The sequence below is a fragment of the Anolis carolinensis genome, unplaced genomic scaffold (genome assembly GCF_035594765.1).
Source record: "Anolis carolinensis isolate JA03-04 unplaced genomic scaffold, rAnoCar3.1.pri scaffold_9, whole genome shotgun sequence".
Lineage (NCBI taxonomy): Eukaryota > Metazoa > Chordata > Lepidosauria > Squamata > Dactyloidae > Anolis > Anolis carolinensis.
In genome coordinates this window covers 28,439,211-28,461,206 of record NW_026943820.1, presented here as the reverse complement: position 1 = coordinate 28,461,206, position 21,996 = coordinate 28,439,211, and the positions used below count along the sequence as shown (strand labels likewise).

At 42.5% G+C, this 21,996-nt stretch overlaps 1 protein-coding gene across 1 annotated transcript; it reads left to right on the top strand.

Moving 5' to 3' along the window:
- The first annotated feature begins 268 nt into the window (after positions 1-268).
- Positions 269-17,695, top strand: slc38a7 (solute carrier family 38 member 7). Its single transcript, XM_003229008.4, has 11 exons — positions 269-378; positions 4,051-4,410; positions 6,034-6,232; positions 6,390-6,528; positions 7,920-8,018; positions 8,608-8,665; positions 9,761-9,875; positions 11,053-11,200; positions 12,634-12,833; positions 16,002-16,056; positions 17,453-17,695. The coding sequence occupies exons 2-11, from the start codon at positions 4,150-4,152 to the stop codon at positions 17,553-17,555; spliced, it is 1,377 nt and encodes a 458-aa protein (XP_003229056.1). The 5' UTR covers positions 269-378; positions 4,051-4,149; the 3' UTR covers positions 17,556-17,695.
- Positions 17,696-21,996: the final 4,301 nt, after the last annotated feature.

The window sequence follows — 21,996 nt, the reverse complement described above, 5'->3', positions numbered from 1 at the left end:
TTCTCTCCTGACGTTTCGCCCATATCTATGGCAGGCATCCTCAGAAGTTGTGAGGTAATATACAGTGTATAAATATACACTGCTGTGTATCAATTCAGAACAAATACTAATCTAGCTTTGCATGGCAGTGAAGAAGGGCATCTAACAAAGCAGATAATGTGGATTACCTGCTGAGAAGGATCTGTATAGCAGCTGGGAAAAGGCCTCTTGAAAAACCATCCCAGAGACAGAGGAGGGACCCGGATGTACGCCTAAAGACTACACATCCCGGCATGCACTGCGTGTGGGCGGGGCCTCCCCGGCGCCACGTGACCCGCTCCAGCTGCACAGGAGGAGGAGGAGGAGGAAGGGATGAGTGCAGACAAAGCCTGGAGAGAGGTATGTATTCTTTTTTCTTATTATCATTACTGATATTGTGCTTATTTATATCCTGCTTTATTTTTCCAGAAGGAGACTCAAAGTGGCATCTTCTATTATTATTATTACAGTAGAGTCTCACTTATCCAACATAAACGGGCCGGCAGAATGTTGGATAAGTGAATATGTTGGATAATAAGGAGAGATTAAGAAAAAGCCTATTAAACATCAGATTAGGTTATGATTTTACAAATTAAGCACCAAAACATCATGTTATACCACAAATTTGACAGAAAAAAGTAGTTCATTACACATTAATGCTATGTGGTAATTACTGTATTTACGAATTTAGCACCAAAATATCATGATACGTATATTGAAAACATTGACTACAAAAATGCGTTGGATAATCCAGAACGTTGGATAAGCGAGTGTTGGATAAGTGAGACTCTACTGTATCATGATATTTTGGTGCTAAATTCGTAAATACAGTAATTACCACATAGCATTAATGTGTAATGAACTACTTTTTTCTGTCAAATTTGTTGTATAACATGATGTTTTGGTGCTTAATTTGTAAAATCATAACCTATTTTGATGTTTAATAGGCTTTTTCTTAATCTCTCCTTATTATCCAACATATTCACTTATCCAACATTCTGCCGGCCCGTTTATGTTGGATAAGTGAGACTCTACTGTATTATTATTATATTTATATCCTGCTTTATCTCTCCCAAGGAGACTCAAAGCAACTTTTTATACCTTTTAAAATATACCAATATGCAAACGTTAGAACAGGATTAACTATAGACCGAATTTTAAAAATTCACAGTTAAAATCCATTAAAGCATACTCAAAAGTTTAAAAAAAAACATTATATTTGAGTTTCACGTGATAATTTGAATCCCCCTGGGGTGGGAAGGAGGGTATAAATAAAGTCAATCAGTAAATTAAGTGAATAATATACAGTAGAGTCTCACTTATCCAACACTCACTTATCCAACGTTCTGGATTATCCAACGCATTTTTGTAGTCATTGTTTTCAATACATCGTGATATTTAGGTGCTAAATTCATAAATACAGTAATTTCTACATAGCATTACTGTGTATTGAACTACTTTTTCTGTCAAATTTGTTGCATAACATGATGTTTTGGTGCTTAATTTGTAAAATCATAAACTAATTTGATGTTTAATAGGCTTTTCCTTAATCTCTCCTTATTATCCAACATATTCGCTTATCCAACATTCTGCTGGCCCGTTTACGTTGGATAAGCGAGACTCTACTGTATAACCAAGTTCGAAACTGGATTGTATGGCAGTGTAGATGGGGCCCGAGTGTCTCTTTCTCCAGCCAGATCTGTCTTGAACTTTGTGCCCAGATTGAGAAAAACAGGGTTTTTTTTGCTGATTTGAGGAAGAAAAACAATTCGTCAGCAGGCTGAAAAAAGGGAAGAGAGACAATGGGACTCTGACGATGGCAAGATTTGCTTATCTAGTGATAATGTTGTGTTTTTGTGCATCACAGTGTGTGCAGTATGCAAAGAGCAGATCCCCCATTCAATGGGCTTTCTGGTCATTTTTCTTTGCCCATTGAGATAATACAGGCCATCCCCAAGTGACAAACTAGATTGTTTCCATATATGTGTGTGTATCCCGTTCCCTATGCTATCTGGAACCGATAGTGTGTGTTTGTGTGTGTACATATATATAAGTTTTATATGCAGGCACTCCCCAAGTTACAAACAAGATTAGTTCTTATGTGGAATTTGTTTGTAAGTGGAACAGGGATGCTTCTTAAGTGTAACTCCAGTCAAACATACATACGTATATGTGTGTAGACACACACCCATCTCTATGCTATCCGAAACTGTATGTGTGTGCGTGTATGTGTGTATATCTATATATATAAAAGAGTGATGGCATCACGGCGACCCACAAAACAACAAAACTACAGGCCCCCCAACCTCGAAATTTGACAACACAACCCATCATCCACGCCTCTAGGTTGATACAACAAAAAGAAAAGAAAAATAAAGTCCTAATTAGAGAGAGAGGAATAATTGCTTTTATCTAATTGCTGCCAGTTAGAAGGCTAAGCTCCTCCAACTTGGTCTCCTAGCAACCCAATAAAAATAATAAAAAACACTAAAAATTAATACAATAAAATACTATAATAACAGAAAATAACTAAAAAAAATACAAGAAAATAATAAAATAAATAAAAATATAACTTACAATAAAATTAATATAAAATTGCAAATAACGTCAAATAAAAATTACACAACAATTTTTAACCAATACCACCACCACTTTGCCACAGCAACGCGTGGCTGGGCACAGCTAGTAAGTTCTATATACAGGCAGTTACAAACAAGAAAGGTTCTGTAGGTTTGTTCTTCAATTGCATTTATATGTAAGTTGGAATAGGGCCATGTTTTTAAGTGCAACTCCAGCCAAACATACGTGTACACACACACAAAATATATAAAAATGTAATGTGTGTTTTATTATGGAGTAAACAACAAAACCACTGAACCAAATCACACCAAATTTGGCCACAAAAGACATAGTCATCCAAAATACGTCTTTCAAACAAACAAACAAAAAACCTAGATAATCCACAGTATCTGACATATACACATACACTTACATATACGTGCAGTATATATATACATATATATATATATTGTTCCCTAGGCTATCCAAAGTTGACCATATATATATATATTAGTGTTGTGTTTGTGAGTGTATATATACATGACAGATAGATATAGTATCATAGATTTGGAAGGGACCCCCAAAGGCCACCCAGTCCAAAAGCTGGCTGTTTATGCATACTTATACATATATGTGTGTGTGTGTGTATATATTAGTGTAGTGTGTGTGAGTGTATATATACACAACAGATAGATATAGTATCATAGATTTGGAAGGGACCCCCAAAGGCCACCCAGTCCAGCCCCAAAAGCTGGCTGTATACATATACGTATATATATGTGTGTGTGTGTATTAGTGTGGTTTGTGTGAGTGTATATATACACAACAGATAGATATAGTATCATAGATTTGGAAGGGATCCATAAAGGCCACCCAGTCCAGCCTCATTCTTAACTCTGAGTTGTTTGTAAGTCGGAAGTTTGTAACATGGGGCAACCAGTACAATCCTTGGGGCAGCCAGTCCAACAATGTGAATAGTAACTAGAACTTAGGATTGTTGACTGTATAGGCACGTAGATAGATATAAAATTAAATAACCACCTGCCTAAAGTCTGTCTATCTATCTATCTATCTATCTCATAGCACTTTAGCTCCCACCATGTTTACAAGTCTTACTTAGTGCACTTTTGCCCAGCCCATTTTTATGATTCTATTGCTTTATTTTAACCTGTGTTTTATTAATGGTTGTCATTTTATTTATGTCTTTTTTTAAAATTTTCATGTGCGTTGTTGTTCGGTTCCGGATGTTATTGTACTTTTGTTCTACATTTGTAAGCCGCCCCGAGTCCCCACGGGGAGATGGAGGCGGGATATAAGAATAAAATTATTATTATTATTATTATTATTATTATTATTATTATTATCATCATCTATGGGAGTTGAAGTCCAAAACACCTGGAGGGCCAAAGTTTGTCCATGCCTGATCTATCTAGTTGATGGCTCCCAATGTATGTGTTTGCTTTCTCTCTGCAGACATGAGTGGCGGTGATTGCGTGTTCCTACGTGTTCCTCTGAGCACGTGAAGAGTGCCGTCCCCGCAGAGAGAAGGGCGGTCTCCCTCGGGTGCCAGGGATGAGCATCAACAGCGACTATGGGGAGGAGTGGGGCCGGTCGGAGGCCGGGGAGCGGGCCCGCCTGCTCCAGAGCCCCTGCGTGGAGACGGCCGTGGCGGCCGGGGGGCTGAAGGTCGGCGAGGGTCGCGGCCCGGCCTCCACCTCGGTCCTGGGGGCCGTCTTCATCGTGGTGAACGCCGCACTCGGGGCCGGGCTGCTCAACTTTCCTGCCGCCTTCAGCATGGCCGGCGGAGTCGGGGCCGGCATCGCCCTGCAGATGGTGAGCAACACCTTTCTCCGTGTCATCAAAGGCTTTCACGGGCAGAATCACTGGGTTGCTGTGGGTTTTCTGGGCTGTCTGGCCATGTTCCAGAAGCATTCTCTCCTGACGCCCAGGCCTGCCTTAAATTGTAATTATTATTATTTACATCATTTTTACCCCGCCCTTCTCACCCGGAGGGACTCAGGGCAAATTACATTGCCCAAAATACATTATTATGATTGGCACCTCCGAGGCAGGTTGGCAAATTACATTATTGGCAAATTACATTGCCCAAAATACATTCAATAAAACAAAGACATATTAGCTCGGGCTGTGGCGCAGGCTGGAGAGCAGCTGCAATCAATCACTGCAATGAATCACTCTGACCAGGAGGTCATGAGTTCGAGGCCCGCTTGGAGCCTATGTTTGTCTTGTCTTTGTTCTATGTTAAAGGCATTGAATGTTTGCCTATATGTGTCATGTGATCCGCCCTGAGTCCCCTTCGGGGTGAGAAAGAAGGGCGGAATATAAATGCTGCAAATAAATAAATAAATAAATAAACAATAAAACAGTACCACATCAATTAAAACTCTAATTAGACTCTATTAAACCATGAATTATAAAATTTAAAAATTTTTAAATCTATTTGCTAGGATAGTTGTGGAAATTTTGTAATCGGTATTTACGAGGGATATGGATTGGTAATTTCATACATCTGTCGTGTCCACATTTTCTTTTGGGATAGTTAGTTACTATGTCTGCGTGAATCCAGGATTCTGGAATTTCTTTATTTTGTAGTACTAGGTTCATTACTTTCTTTAAATGGGGGGTTATTTCATCCTGTAGTACTTACTCTGTATAAGGTTTACAGTGAAACTGTCGGGTCCACGTGCCTTGTTGGCTTTCATTGTCTTAATGGCTTTCCTAATTTCATTTTCTGTAATGAGACTTTTTTTGGGAATTGATGAGCCACTAAGCTCTAAATCACCCCCTTTATGATGTAAATTCCCATTAAAATAGCAGAGTAAAATGCAGCAGTGAGACTTACGCGGTGTGAGTTTTGGAAGCCTTTGTGTATTCAGGACGGCAAAGGACCGCAAAGTTAGCTTCAAAGTTTAAAAGCATTTATTGCGGTAAAAAGAAATCCATTGATGGATAGAAAAGGTTTGGAGCTAACTATCTAATCTGATCTGATCTAATACACATAGACGGATCAAAATAACAAAGATCTAGATAGCTACATCTTGGCTAGTAAAGGACAGAGGTGCGTCCTCTCTGGAACAAAGCAGGAAGCTGGAATGGCGACCAAGCCTCATGGGTCGCTTCTTCTCTAGGGCCATAAACATTCCAAAAGCCAAATTGGGAAGTTACGTCAACCCTAGGAGAGATCACATTTCTAAAGCATCAAAGGGTGGGTTGACCTAAATAGGACAGGAAGGAGGAAACAATGGTAAAGCCTAATCAGAGCATGCATAGCACTGGGGGAGGTGTCCCTAACTCTTTTCTAGGCTTCCTATCTAAACATAGAGACTTAAGCAGTGCAGGATGACATTTTTCCAACAACTTTATGGATACTTTCCCAAGGCGTAAGATAAAACAATAGACCCCCCCCCCCCTCTTTCTCGGCCTCTGCCCCCGCAGTGCATGCTGGTGTTCATCATCGGGGGCCTGGTCATCCTGGGCTACTGCTCTCAGGCCAGCAACGAGAGCACCTACCAGGAGGTGGTCTGGGCCGTCTGCGGCAGGGTCCCCGGCGTGCTCTGCGAGGTCGCCATCGCCGTCTACACCTTCGGCACCTGCATCGCCTTCCTCATCATCATCGGTGACCAGCAGGACAAAAGTGAGTGAGTCCCAACGCCTTGGGGACAGGGGTCCACTCTCTTTGCTCTGTCATGAGGAGGAGGGAGGGAGGCTTCCTTTCTGCTGCCCTGGAGACTCTGACCCGCCCCGCCCCGCCCCCCCTCTGACGGCCTCCCTTCCTTTCCCTCCTGGGCCAGTCATCGCCGCCTTGGTGAAGGACCCCCCGGGGACGGAGCGCTGGTACACAGACCGGAAGTTCACCATCAGCCTGACCGCCCTCCTGCTCATCCTGCCCCTCTCCCTCCCCAAGGAGATCGGCTTCCAGAAGTACGCCAGGTAGGCACGAGGCGGTGGGCCCATTGGCCTCTCTGGCGCAAAGAAGGAGGACTAGGCGTGGATAGCCAGAGCAAACCATGAACCAGATTGGTTCTGTAAGTTTGTTCTTACGTTGGATTTGTATATAAGTTGGAACAGCGACATTTGTGAAGTGTCACTCCAGACATATATTCTAGCCATGCCCGGCCACGAGTTGCTGTGGCGTAGTCTGGTGGTATGGAAATAAAGTAATTGGAAGCAGCCAGGGTTTGTAGCTGAAAGGCTATTCAACAGCATTGATGCTAGCCATCAAAGGAGTCCCCTAGGTAGGAAGCAGCCAGGATTTGAAACTGCAAGGCTATTCAATGGTCTTCAAGCTGGCCTACAAATAATAATAATAATATAATAAAACTTTATTTATACCCCACCACCATCTCCCCGTGGGGACTTGGGGCGGCTCACAATATTACAAAAGTATCAGCGCAAATACATTAATAATATACACAGTTTAAAACACAAGAAGGTAATAAACAGAAGTTAAAACAAAGGTTTATACAACAGTAATAATATCAAACAGCCACCAATGCAATTCAGTCAACTTCAAAGGTGGGGGGGGGGGGCAGGACTATAGCAGCAATATAAGATAAAATCATTAGATTAAAATACCCCGATGAAAGGGTATTTTACAAAGGAGTCCCCTAGGTAGGAAACAGCCAGGCTTTGAAGCTTCACAGGAGAAACTTTCGACCATGCAGGGATGGGATCCATGGCTAATGGGACGTCCCGCGCATGCGCTGTAACGTCTTCTTGCTTTTTGGGGGATTTAAGTACTTTTATTTTTATTTTTTTGAGTGAAGGTCATACATTGGATTAATAGGTATGTTGTGGCCAAATTTGGTGTCATTTCATCCAGTGGTTTTTTTGTTTACTTGGTCCTACAAACGAACATTACATTTTTATATATATAGATATATACACCCTTCCCTCTGCTATCCGAAATTAATATATATGTATGTATGTTTGTGCGTATGTGTGTGTGTGTGTTTTACATACAGGCAGTCCCCAAGTTGTCATGGATAAATATGATGTATGGTTTGAATGGAATTGAATGAAAATGAATGAATGAATGAGAGCTAAAATTTGGAGACACCATTCTGATGCTTGAGGCTTGTATTGACTAAACCATTAACTACCTGCTTGATGAATTTTAATTCAACCTGCTAATGAGAATGGAAATGGTTGACCTGTCCTAGTAAACTACTGTCTCAGCCCCATTCTTAACTAGGAGTTGTTTGTAAGTGGGATGTTTGTAACTTGAGTACGGCCTGTACTCTTACTCCTTTCTTTCTTTCTTTCTTTCTTTCTTTCTTTCTTTCTTTCTTTCTTTCTTTCTTCCTTTCTTTCTCGCCCAGCGCCCTGAGCGTGGTGGGGACCTGGTACGTCACCGCCATCATCATCATCAGGTACATTTGGCCCGACCAAGCCATCAGCCCAGAAGACATCCCGACCAGGTACAGAGGAAAAGAGTCTCTTTGTAAACAGAGAGAGAAGCAGAGTTGTTGTTGTTGTTGTTGTTATATTACTAACTTGGATACCCGGCATTGCCCGGGTTATTTGAAAAAGTCAGTTTTTACTTGGACAAAATGCATAAGGTTGTGGGTGAATTACAACTCACATCATGGCAGGTTCATCCCGAGACACTCCATGAGTACTTAAAATTTGTTATGTTGGGCAAGTTCATTCTGGATGCATCCTCAGTGGGGTTAAACATGTTCTCTGACTGTAGGGTAAACTACAAGTCCCACTAGGATGAGTCAGTCCCTTCAAACCCCTCCAGTAGGTTGAGTGAGTCATGGGTGTTTTGTGTGCCAAGTTTGGTCCAGGTCCATTGTTGGTGGAGCTCAAGAGTACTCGTTGATTGCAGGTGAACTATAAATCCCAGTACCTACAACTCCTGTAAATCATGTGAATTCTATAAATCAAAGAGAAAGCCTGGCATTTTTAAATGGCTGGAGACTTCATGCCCATACTTATCCTATGCACCAACTATGATTCTATATGAGATGTTCTGCCCAGGCTGAAGTGTCTTTCCTCCCGCAGGCCTTCCTCCTGGATGTCCGTGTTCAACGCCATGCCCACCATTTGCTTTGGCTTCCAGGTAAGGTTGGTTCAGGGTGAGGTGGAGTCTTTCCTGCCTCGGAGGTGCCAATCATAATAATAATGCCCTTGTGCTTAGGAAAAGCCTGGGACAGGAGAGGCATTCTGCTTATATCCTATCTTTTCTCCCCTGAAACTCTGACTCTGTCTATCTTATAGGGTTGGACTGGATGGCCTTTGAGGGTCTCTTCCATCTCTAGGAATTATCTATCTATCTTATAGAGTTGGACTGGATGACCTTTGAGAACCTCTTCCATCTCTACAACTCTATCTATCAGGGTTGGACTGGATGGTCTTAGAAGATGTCTTCCATCTGTAGGAATCTCTATCTATCTATCTATCTATCTATGTTATAGGGTTGGACTGGATGGCCTTTTGAGGGTCCTTTCCATCTCTAGGATTCTATCTATCTGATAGTGTTGGACTGGATGGCCTTTGAGGGTCTCTTCCATCTCTATGACTCTATCAATCTATCTGATAGGGTTGGACTGGATGGCCTTTGACGGTCTCTTCCATCTCTAGGATTCTGTCTGTCTATGTTATAGTGTTGGACTGGATGGCCTTTGAAGGTCCCTTCCAACTCTAGAATTCTATCTATGTTATAGGGTTGGACTGGATGGCCTTTGAAGGTCCCTTCCAACTCTAGAATTCTATCTATGTTATAGGGTTGGACTGGATGGCCTTTGATAGTCTCTTCCATCTCTAGGATTCTGTCTGTCTATGTTATAGGGTTGGACTGGATGGCCTTTGATAGTCTCTTCCATCTCTAGGATTCTGTCTGTCTATGTTATAGGGTTGGACTGGATGGCCTTTGGGGGTCCTGTTCATCTCTTGGATTCCATAATTCTATGAATTATGCCCAGCAACCAAAATGGCACAGTGCTTATTCAGTACTGTTTTTTAGTATCCCAAATAGTAGTTTGGTTGGAAAAAGCTCTCCGCATGCGCTCTCGTGCCGAGAGGTGAGAAGGAAGGAGGGCTAACACTTTCCTGTAGACGTTGATGAGACAACTCCCAATGAGATAGGCTGCGCTTCCTTCTCCCTGGTGAATCCTCCTGGCACGTGCCTCCTTCACGCTCTCCTTCTTTCCTCAAGTGCCACGTCAGCAGCGTCCCTGTCTTCAACAGCATGAAGCGCCCGGAGCTGAAGCCTTGGGGAGCCGTCGTGACGGCAGCCATGGTCATCGCCCTCTTTGTTTACATCGGAACAGGTAAGGAAGGGAGGACCCGTTGGGCCTGGGTTGACCCTCATGTGACGTGTGCTTTGAATGAAATTGTGTGAATGCATCACCTTGACAGCATCATCTTTCAAGGTTTTAAACAGTTCATCTGGGATCCCGTTGTCTCCTACTGCCTTGTTATTAGCAATGCTTCTTAAGGCCCATTCAACCTCACTTCTCAAAATGTCTGGTTCTAATTCTCTCACCACACCGTCAAAGCTATCCCCTATATTATTATCTTTCCTATACAGATCTTCTATATATTCTCGCCACCTTATCTTTATCTCTCCAGCTAGGATCCTATAGTCTCCTGCTGCCTTGTTATTAGCAATGCTTCTTAAGGCCCATTCAACCTCACTTCTCAGAATGTCTGGTTCTAATTCTCTCACCACACCGTCAAAGCTATCCCCTATATTATTATCTTTCCTATACAGATCTTCTATATATTCTCGCCACCTTATCTTTATCTCTCCAGCTAGGATCCTATAGTCTCCTGCTGCCTTGTTATTAGCAATGCTTCTTAAGGCCCATTCAACCTCACTTCTCAGAATGTCTGGTTCTAATTCTCTCACCACACCGTCAAAGCTATCCCCTATATTATTATCTTTCCTATACAGATCTTCTGTATAATATCACCACCTTCTCTTGATCTCTTCAGCTTGATCTCTTCAGCTGGGATCCCGTCGTCTCCTGCTGCCTTGTTATTAGCAATGCTTCTTAAGGCCCATTCAACCTCACTCCTCAGGATGTCTGTTTCTAATTCACTCACCATACCATCAAAGCTAACTTCGATATTATTATCCTTCCTATACAGATCTTCTGTATAGTTTCACCACCTTCTCTTGATCTCTTCGGCTTCTGTTAGGTCCTTGCCATCTTTGTTTTTGATCATGCCCATTTTTGCCTGAAATTTACCTCTGCTGTTTCTAATTTTCTAGAAGAGGTCTCTTTTCCTTCCTATTCTATTGTCTTCTTCCACTTCCATGCATTGTTTGTTTAAAAAAGCAAAAGGAAACAGTGATAGGGAGAGATATGCACAATTAAATTCACAAGTCCAGAGGTTAGCCAGAAGGGATAAGGAAATATTTTTAAACCTGTCTCACTAGAAACAGAATTTAGAAAACCACGTCCGTCTAGACTCAGACCCTTGTCCTCCTCCTTCTGCCAGGGGTCTGTGGCTTCCTGACCTTTGGCTCCCGGGTGGATCAGGACGTGCTCATGTCCTACCCGTCCAGCGACGTCCCGGTGGCCATCGCCAGGGCCTTCATCATCCTCTGCGTCCTCACCTCCTACCCCATCCTCCACTTCTGCGGACGGTGAGTACACAACGGGGAATAACAAGTGAAAGCCTCAATATGTTACATGTGGATGGGAGACACGTGAGCTCCATAGCATTTTTCACTTTTATTATGTGGTTGATTTTATATATATATCATATATCAATCAGTTCAGGATAGCATAGGGAAGTGTATGTGTGTGTGTGTGTGTGTGTGTGTGTGTGTGTGTGTCTGAACCTGAGACCGATGGTTTCATTGATGGTTTAGAGCAGTGGTTCTCAACCTGTGGGTCCCCTACAGGCCTACCTACAACTCCCAGAAATCCCAGCCAGTTTACCAGCTGTTAGGATTTCTGGGAGTTGAAGGCCAATACATCTGGGGACCAACAGGTTGAGAACCACTGGTTTAGAGAGAATGGTGGGATTTCCTAATAGATTTCCCGGGGCACAAAGTTATGAAAATTCAAGTCAGAGAAATCATGGTACTCTCTGGGGATAACCTGACTCAGAAAGTACAAGGCTGTAAGGTGAGCTAGAGGAACCAGAAACTCTACAACATTAGATAAGGAGTCGGGCACAGAACTAAGTGATACAGAAGGTTCCCAGGGAAAAACACTTGGAGCTGTGGAGGTCAACAAAAGCCTTCATTTGCAGATTAGAGCTGAAAATAGACAGCTCCGGCTGGAGCGTCTACAAGGGATGGTTGAAGAGCGATTTCGTGGGAAGCGAAATGACTTCATGGCTGTCTATTAATTAGCAAGTTGTTTTCCTAAGAGTTAGTTCAGGCAACGTAGCGTTCAAGGGAGAAGCTAGGCCTGCGTTCTTGGGTTCTCGTTTCAAGCCAAGCCTTGGTTTTGCATTCAAGTATTATGGATGCTTTCTTCGTCCAATTGTTTATATTCTTGCTCAAGTTTTACTACCCTGTTTCCCCTAAAATAAGACATCCCCAGAAAATAAGACCTGGTAGAGGTTTTGCTGAATTGCTAAATATAAGGCCTCCCCTGAAAGTAAGACCTAGCAAAGTTTTTGTTTGGAAGCAGGCCCACCAAACATAACTCCATGTACGTACCATAGATTGTTGTACATGGAAATATTGGTAGTAACAAGAAATTCTTGATAGGATTCACAGTTTGTCTGGTTATGCTGGTTTGTGATGACAACTACTGTACAGTATAGAATAAATGTTCATTTTTTTGTTCAACAATAAATGTGAATTCTTCTTCATGGAAAAATAAGACAGCCCCTGAAAATAAGACCTAGAGCCTCTTTGGGAGCAAAAATTAATATAAGACACTGTCTTATTTTCGGGGAAACACGGTAAGTATTCCTTACTTATGGATTTATGATATACTGGTGATTTTCTGGCCATTCCTGGACTATATTACCTTGGGATTTGCATGAGACGTTGGATTACTGCCTGGTTCTCACCCAGCCCTTGTCTGTGTCCCCTTCCCCGTTGTGCCTTCCGTTCAGGGCGGTGCTGGAGGGCCTGTGGCTGCGCTTCAAGGGGGAGGCCGTGGAGGAGGACGTGGGGCGGGAGCGGCGCCGGCGCTGGGCCCAGACCGGGACCTGGTTCCTCTCCACGCTCCTCCTGGCCCTCTTCATCCCCGACATCGGGAAGGTCATCTCCCTCATTGGCGGGCTGGCCGCCTGCTTCATCTTCGTCTTCCCAGGTAAATAAACATTACTATTATTATTATTATTATCAACACAACGACGTTGTATGGCACAGCAAACAAGATAGATATGCTGGATTTCGTTTCGCAAAACCACAAGTCGAACACTTCCCAAGTGTCTAGGACTGTGTGATGTATTTTCTGATGATGTGTGCTGATCCCAGTAGGGTGGCCTTTTGCAGTTGGCAGATGGTGATTTTGTCAATGTCTATTGTTTCCAAATGCCGGCTGAGATCTTTTGGCACGGCACCCAGTGTGCCCATCACCACCGGGACCACCTGCACAGGTTTCTGCCAGAGTCTTTGAAGTTCAATCTTGAGGTCCTGATAGCGGCTGAGTTTTTCCTGTTGTTTTTCGTCAATGCGACTGTCACCTGGGATGGCAACATCAATGATCCAAACCTTGTTCTTTTCCACCACTGTGATGTCTGGTGTGTTGTGTTCCAGAACTTTGTCAGTCTGGATTCAGAAGTCCCACAGTATCTTTGCGTGCTCATTTTCCAAGACTTTTGCAGGTTTGTGATCCCACCAGTTCTTTGCTGCTGGGAGGTGGTACTTGAGGCATAAGTTCCAATGAATCATTTGGGCCACATAGTTGTGCCTCTGTTTGTAGTCTGTCTGTGCGATTTTCTTACAGCAGCTGAGGATATGATCAATGGTTTCATCGGTTTCCTTGCACAGTCTGCATTTTGGGTCATCAGCAGATTTTTCGATCTTGGCCTGAATGGCCTTTGTCCTGATGTCTTGCTCCTGGGCTGCAAGGATCAGGCCTTCTGTCTCCTTCTTCAGGGTCCCATTCGTGAGCCAGAGCCAGGTCTTTTATTATTATTATTATTATTATTATTATTATTATTATTAATTGCCTTTGTCCTGATGTCTTGCTCCTGGGCTGCAAGGATCAGGCCTTCTGTCTCCTTCTTCAGGGTCCCATTCGTGAGCCACAGCCAGGTCTTCTATTATTATTATTATTATTATTATTATTATTATTAATTGCCTTTGTCCTGATGGCTTGCTCCTGGGCTGCAAGGATCAGGCCTTCTGTCTCCTCCTTCAGGGTCCCATTTGTGAGCCAGAGCCAGGTCTTTTTATTATTATTATTATTATTATTATTATTATTAATGGCCTTTGTCCTGATGTCTTGCTCCTGGGCTGCAAGGATCAGGCCTTCTGTCTCCTTCTTCAGGGTCCCATTCGTGAGCCAGAGCCAGGTCTTCTCTTTATCAGCTTTTCCTTCAATTTTGTCAAGGAACTTTCCATGCAATGTTTTGTTGTGCCAGCTGTCAGCTCTAGTTTGTAGTGCGGTTTTCTTGTACTGGTTTTTTGTCTGCTGTCTGCTAATTATTATTATTATTATTATTATTATTATTATTATTATTATTATTATTATTATTATTAGTGGGTCCCTTGGTTTCCAATGACTTCAAGCAACAAAACCAAGCAAATTGGTCTTCTTCAACTTCCATTATGATTACAATACAGAGCCCTTGTCCCTTGCAGGACAACATGAATTTGGCATTGAAATTGATTATATTTAAAGTGGATTGTGTTGTGATCCATGTCGTTATTGGAGCCTCCGGTGGCCTAGGGGATAAAAGCCTTGTGACTTGAAGGTTGGGTTGCTGACCTGAAGGCTGCCAGGTTCGAATCCCACCTGGGGAGAGCGCGGATGAGCTCCCTCTATCAGCTCCAGCTCCATGCGGGGACATGAGAGAAGCATCCCACAAGGATGGTAAAACATCAAAACATCCGGGCAATGTCCCCTGGGCAACGTCCTTGCAGACGGCCCATTCTCTCACTCCAGAAGCAACTCGGGTTGCTCCTGACACAGTATTGGGCCATGTTGGGTCTGTGTGCCAAGTTTGGTTCAAATCCATTCTCAGTGGGGTTAACAGTACTGATTGTGGGTGGACTACAACTCCCATCATTCTCGGTCAGTCCCCCAAACCTTGCCAAGTTTGTAACATGTGTTGTGCTGGGTCTTTGTGCCAAGTTTGGTGCAGGTCTGTCTTGGGTGGGGTTCATTGTGCTCTGGTTATGAGTGGACTGATTGTGGGTGGACTACAACTCCCATCATTCTCATTCTGCCCTCCAAACCTTGCCAAGCATGTAAAGTTAGCAATGTTGGGTCTGTGTGCCACGTTTGGTTCAAATCCATTCTCATTGGGGTTAACAGTACTGATTGTGGGTGGACTACAACTCCCATCATTCTCTGTCAGTCTCCCAAACCTTCCAAGTTTGTAACATGTGTTGTGCTGGGTCTTTGTGCCAAGTTTGGTGCAGGTCTGTCTTGGGTGGGGTTCATTGTGCTCTGGTTATGAGTGGACTGATTGTGGGTGGACTACAACTCCCATCATTCTCGGTCAGTCCCCCAAACCTTGCCAAGTTTGTAACATGTGTTGTGCTGGGTCTTTGTGCCAAGTTTGGTGCAGGTCTGTCTTGGGTGGGGTTCATTGTGCTCTGGTTATGAGTGGACTGATTGTGGGTGGACTACAACTCCCATCATTCTCATTCTGCCCTCCAAACCTTGCCAAGCATGTAAAGTTAGCAATGTTGGGTCTGTGTGCCACGTTTGGTTCAAATCCATTCTCATTGGGGTTAACAGTACTGATTGTGGGTGGACTACAACTCCCATCATTCTCTGTCAGTCTCCCAAACCTTCCAAGTTTGTAACATGTGTTGTGCTGGGTCTTTGTGCCAAGTTTGGTGCAGGTCTGTCTTGGGTGGGGTTCATTGTGCTCTGGTTATGAGTGGACTGATTGTGGGTGGACTACAACTCCCATCATTCTCGGTCAGTCCCCCAAACCTTGCCAAGTTTGTAACATGTGTTGTGCTGGGTCTTTGTGCCAAGTTTGGTGCAGGTCTGTCTTGGGTGGGGTTCATTGTGCTCTGGTTATGAGTGGACTGATTGTGGGTGGACTACAACTCCCATCATTCTCGGTCAGTCCCCCAAACCTTGCCAAGTTTGTAACATGCGTTGTGCTGGGTCTTTGTGCCAAGTTTGGTGCAGGTCTGTCTTGGGTGGGGTTCACAGTGCTCTGGTTGTGGGTGGACTACATCTCCCATCGCCCAGGGTCCACCCCGCCCATCCTGAAAGTGGGTCATGGGGGGCCAGTCTGGTCTGTCCTTTGTGCCTTGATGCCTCGCTGTGTCCTTTCCTCCTCCGCAGGGCTCTGCCTCATCCACACGAAGCTCTCCGAGATCCAGGAGGCCCGGCCGGCCAGGTGAGACCCCGCTCGCCACCCGGGTCCATGATTCAGTTTAAAATGTAATGGGTTTAATGTATGCCTAGGGCAAAAGTATCTGGCCATTTGACCAAAAATGCCTTTAATTCGTTGGAATCAAGATCTCTTCCAAAAAGTTGTAAATGACTGACAGGTTGTTTTTCCAGCTAAAACGTGCAGACTCCATCAGTTCCGGACAGATGTTGTGTTTTCTTCCTTGGTTTTTCTTCTTAACCATTGTAAACACTGTGCCGTCGAAGGCTTTCATGGCCAGAATCACTGGGTTGCTGTGAGTTTTCCGGGCTGTATGGCCATGTTCCAGGAACATTGTTCTGTAATGTGGTCATACAGCCCGGAAAACCCACAGCAACCCACTGTAAACACTTTCTTAACTTAAAGAATTGTTGTCTTTGGCTCTGTAATCATGTTGTTTTCCACCGCAGAGTTAATCATTGTCTCTGGTCATCAATGTCAGCAGTTTAGTCGTTCGTGAATTCTTCACCCCCTTTAGCATTTTTTCCAAGCTTTGTTCTTCATCAGGCACCTTTCATACAATTTCATTCAATGAACACATCACATTTATCACACAGTGTTGCACCTCAGCACTGGTTCACCTTGCTTTTAACACACACTCCACCACAGCAGGCTAGGTTTAAACAGTTTATTGATAAAAGATAGCCAAGTCTGAATAAAAAGTAGTAAAGAAAGCAAGAAAGCAAACATCCAAATGCAATGGCAGTCAGTAAAAAGCAATATAATCCAGTAGAAAAAGCAATTTGCAGAATATAAATCCAAGTCTCTGATATAGGAAATTAGTTCTAAAAAGCAAGGTACCATGAACTGCAGAGTAAAATGCAAAACAGTTTCCAGGCATGAACATAAACGAGAATCCTTTTCCATGAGCTTAGACAAGGCGGGAGATGTGCTTCCAAAAATCAACATTGCTTCGTCTGAAATCTATTTCTTTTTCTCCTGTATTTAGCCATGTTTACAAGCCAAAAAGGTATTTGTCTGCCCTTGAGTTCCCACATGTTTGCCAGCTATTCTAAGAGAAAGTCTGGGGCAATGAACCTTTAACCTCAACCTTGAATCTCTATGTAAAGAAGACTCCACTGACTCACTGCCCGAAACACCTGGAGCATGTTGATGTTCTAAATCCAGTGACAGGTCACCCTTATTATTGTCTGTTTCCTCGCTAGCCTGTGGCCTCTCTAACAATTCAGAGCCAGAGCCATCAGCATTCCCAGCATCAGAGCCTTTGAGATTTCCCTCATCAGCATTGCTTTGGTCAGCCTGCATAAACCCAAATCCCCCTTCATTGTCAGACGGAACCACAACACTCAAGCCCCTATCCATGCTCTCTTTTAACCGTCCCTGTTGTTGCTTCTCTCCGCAGCTGGTGGGTGATGGTTTGCTATGGCGTCTTCATGGTTGTTCTGGGAGCCTTTATCTTTGGGCAGACGACAGCCAATGCCGTCTCCACGGACCTCACAAAGTGACCCCTCGGACACAACCCTTCGGACGTTTGGTGGGAAGAACGGCATCCGGACTCGGCCTTTGGGTTCCATCTTCCGTTCCAGATTCTTCACCACTGGACCTGGTGCTTCACCTGTTTTTAATGACCTCGTCCTATTTGAGCTTTAACACAAACTGAATTCTCCTTTGCCTTTTTGGACAATCAACTTACGGGAGTGAAAAAGGGACTCTGTATTTCTTTTAATATTTGTGTGCATTTGCGTTAATGGGACGCAGGCCGTTCACAACACAACTTGTGCACGTTCTTCTCTCTATATATGTAGACGACTTCTTATTCTGCCCTTACCAGGGATGTCACAAAACGCACGGGTCTCTTGGCTAAAGAGATCCTAAAACAGTCCTAGGCAAAACGGGCTCGTAGCCCCACATTTGTGGCCCGGTTGCCAGGCAAAGCGGTGAAAGATGGCACCCGCATTCCACGTTTACAAACCGAAATACGGGATTGGTTGTGGCCAAATGGGTCTGGAATGCAACTCCAACAATCCCATCAGTCCTATGTTTGTTAAGCTTAGTTTACTAACACAATCACGAGTCTTAGTAAAATAAAAAAAATATTTGGAAATGATTAATAAAATTGGGACCCCCACAAAAAAACACTGGTGGGCTTTGAGGGTGATTGACCTTGCATTCCGGGAGTTATAATAATAATTATTATTATTTTATTTTTATACCCTGCCACCATCTCCCCAGAGGGGCTCAGGGCGGCTCACAGATATAAAACAAGCATACAATGGTATCAAATACAAAAAACACACAAATAAAATTAAAAGGCATAAAATAAAATCACGGTTGTAGTTCACATACATCCTTGGCCATGGCTCAGTGCTATGGAATCCTGAGTTTGGTAGAGGAGGCAAAAGGACTTCTGAAAGCACGACTTCCAGGATATTATTATTATTAGTCATGCCTAATAATAATAATAATAATAATAATAATAATAATATAAATATACTATTGTACTATATCCAATATGCCACACGACAAGGTGTCGGTGTTTTCAATCCCTTTGGTGGAAATTCCCTGATGTCCTTGCTTCTCGACGGGATGGGGATCCTTGTTTGTGTTGGTCACATTTATGTATGAAAATGAATTTTGGGAAGAAATATCTTTGACTTCCCTACTTTGCAAACGGAAGGGAGTTCCAATGCATTTGGGCCCAGCCTTTGGGTCATGGCTCATTGAGATCTGGCTTTGCAGAGCCCGAATACGGCTCAATTGACTGAGCCAACTGTTTTTCCCCAGAACGGATCCTTGATGGATTTGATGTCACACCGTTCACACTACACAACTAGTCTCCTTTCTCATGCAGGCATCTTGTAGAAACCTCAGACTTGTAACAACACTAAACTTTCCTCCTGAAAACTGCAAATCCCAGGGATGCCTTTGCAGCAATGGAAGTGGGATGCTATAATTCCCACCCCAATTATTTTCAGGCTGGAAGGAGAGCTCGTTTTTGCTTGCATTTTGTGCAGTTTGCAACTTTATTTTGATGTTTACAAAGCAGCAGCTCCAGAGACCTCTTTGCCTTTTTTCTTTTGGGAGAATGTGCTAGAAAACACTCTGGCAAGGTCAGTTAATTCATTTTTAAAGTGAAGAAAATAATCGCAGAGGGTGTTTTTTTCTTTATTTCCAGGTGCTAACTTTTTATTTTATTTGTTTCCTGTCTCCAATGTAAATGGCTTGGGATCGGGAGGTTTCAAGGGACAATGTCACTGTGACAAAAAACAATGACAAATAATCATAACAATAAACACTTGACTTCTTGGTGACGCCTGATTTGATTCCTGTCTGAGTTTGGCAGAGGGGGCAAAAGGACTTGGGAAAGTACAACTTCCAGGATATTATTATTATTTTATTATTTGCCATGGCTAATAATAATATATACTATTGTGCTATGCTAATAATATATTGTATATACACATAGCATTGATAATACTCACAGACCCCACCTGGACATGGAAAGTGCCTTAAATGTATATTTAAATGTATAATTATGTATATATTTAATGTATATTCTTAATTTTATTGTAATTTTTAATCTTGATGGATTTTTAAATTTGATGAAAACTGTTTTTTGATGTGTATGTTTATATTGTAAGCCGCCCTGAGTCCCCTGATGGGTGAGAAGGGCGGGGTAGAAGTGATGTAATAAATAAATAATATAATGTAATACAATATAGTACTACTAATAATACAATATCATAATATTAATTATATATTTTAAATTACATGTAATATTACTAATATTACAGTATAGGGGTATAGAACAATGTAATATATAATGCTAATATTGTGCCGTGTTAATAGTATAATATATTGTATGTACATATAATTTGTAAGCCACTCTGAGTCCCCTTTGGGGTGAGAAGGGCAGGATATAAATGTAGTAAATAAAAACATAAATAAATCAATGATATTGCAGGTTAAGCCCTAATGGCCTTTCCCTTTGCCGCCCTCCTGTGGACGAAATAATATTGCACTGGCCTTGATTTTCTGATCCGCTGCTCTTTGCTGCCATCAAGTGGCCAAACGGGGAAGCGCGCCCTTGAGCCCTGGAGGCGCCTCTCTGCTGCCCTCCGGTGGTTTTATCGGGACACTGCGCCTCTATATTATATTTCTCCCAAAAGGAGGAAAGCAAGAAAGAGCAATAAAGAAGGAAAGAAGGGAGGGAAAGAAGAAAGGAAGGAATGAATAATACAGAATTAAAGGAAGAAAGGAAGGAAAAATCCCAAAAAATAAACATCATCATCGGTAGAAAAGCTTAATACAAATTATCATTGGAAATGGCCTAATAAAAGGAATAAATCCAGCCTGGTCCACAGCCTTGGAAAATATAGCTTTACTATCGAACCCTGGGAGGTCTAGTTTTATGATGGTCCAAACCAGATAGTGCTGGTCCCTGACCAAACTGCATCTCCCAGGATCCCACAGTGTAGACAGGCATGGCTTTGATGCAGGGAGTGTTTCTTTGCTGCCTGGGACCCATGGCTCAGGGCTACGGAATCCTGGGAGTTGCAGTTTTGCAAGGCCTTCTCTACCGAATCATGCCAATGACTCACCCCAAGGTAATGATACAATGAACACATGTTAACAACATGTTTGGCACAACTTCCAATTGCCGTGGAACTGTGCTGTGGGTAGCTGGGATCTATAGTTTTCTATGGTCCCATCGCTCTCTGATGGGGGCCATGCAGTGTGACAAGCATTCGAACTTCCATGGAAGATTGTTATGGAATCCTGGGAGCTGTAGTTGAGCAGAGGAGGCGGAAGGCCTTGGGAAACTATACCTCCCAGTCTAGCATAGCATTGAGTTGCACATAGGTGCAGTTTAGTTGCAGAGTTGTATGAGAGGCTGGGAGTTGTAGTTTGGGGAGGCACCAGGACTCTTGGGCAGAGGAGGCAAAAGGCTAAACTTCAACTCCCAGGATATTATTATTATTATTATTATTATTATTATTATTATTATTATTATTATTATCATTATTACTATTTACACAAAGAAAGTACGACATAGAAAATGAGATATATTTGCTGGTTTTGGTATCACAAAATCACAATTCAAACACTTTCCAAGGGTTTAGGACTGTGTGATAGTGTCCTGCTGTAGTATCATCATCATCATAATCATTATTATTATTATTAATTGCCATGGCTCAATGATAGATCAATGATATTTTAGGTTCATTCTTAATGGCCTTTCCCTTTGGTTCCCTCTTGTGGACAAAATAATATTTCACTTGCCGTGATTTTCTGATCCGCTGCTCTTTGCTGCCATCAAGTGGCCAAATAGGGAAACGCCGCCTTAAGCCCTGGAGGCGCCTCTCTGCTGCCATCCTGTGGTCAGAGCGGGAAACTACACCTCAATATAATATTTTCCCCCAAAGGAGGAAAAATGGAAATAACAATAAAGAAGCCAAAGACGAGAAAAATGAATGGGGAAAGGGAGACAGAATGAAAAGGAGAAGGAAAGAAAGAATAAAAAAATAGAAGGAATAATTTGTATAATTATAACTGCCATTCTGGACTAGAAGGAAGAAAGCGGGGCCAGGAAAACATCTTTCCACCATGTCTCCTGTATCAATTTAACAATATAATAATATATAATACTCATATTATACTATACTAATATTATATTTTGTATATACATATATAATATTGATAATAATATTATGATATAATACAATGTAATAATAATAATACACTATCATAATTGTATATTTATATTAAATGTAATATTACTAATAATATTGCAATATAGTCGTATAGTACACTATAATAATATATAATGCTTATATTGTGCTATACTAATAATATTATATATTGTATATCTGTATAACTTGTAAGATGCCCTGAGTCCCCTTCGGGGTGAGAAGGGCAGGATATAAATGTCACTAATAAATAATA

What these genes read in the sequence shown, in the direction of transcription:
- slc38a7 (XM_003229008.4), top strand. Translation starts at nt 4,150, where the DNA reads ATGAGCATCAACAGCGACTATGGGGAGGAGTGGGGCCGGTCGGAGGCC. An exon ending in CCGGCATCGCCCTGCAGATG is followed by an intron (nt 4,411 to 6,033) that starts GTGAGCAACACC and finishes CTGCCCCCGCAG; the next exon opens with TGCATGCTGGTGTTCATCAT. An exon ending in ATCCTCCACTTCTGCGGACG is followed by an intron (nt 11,201 to 12,633) that starts GTGAGTACACAA and finishes CCTTCCGTTCAG; the next exon opens with GGCGGTGCTGGAGGGCCTGT.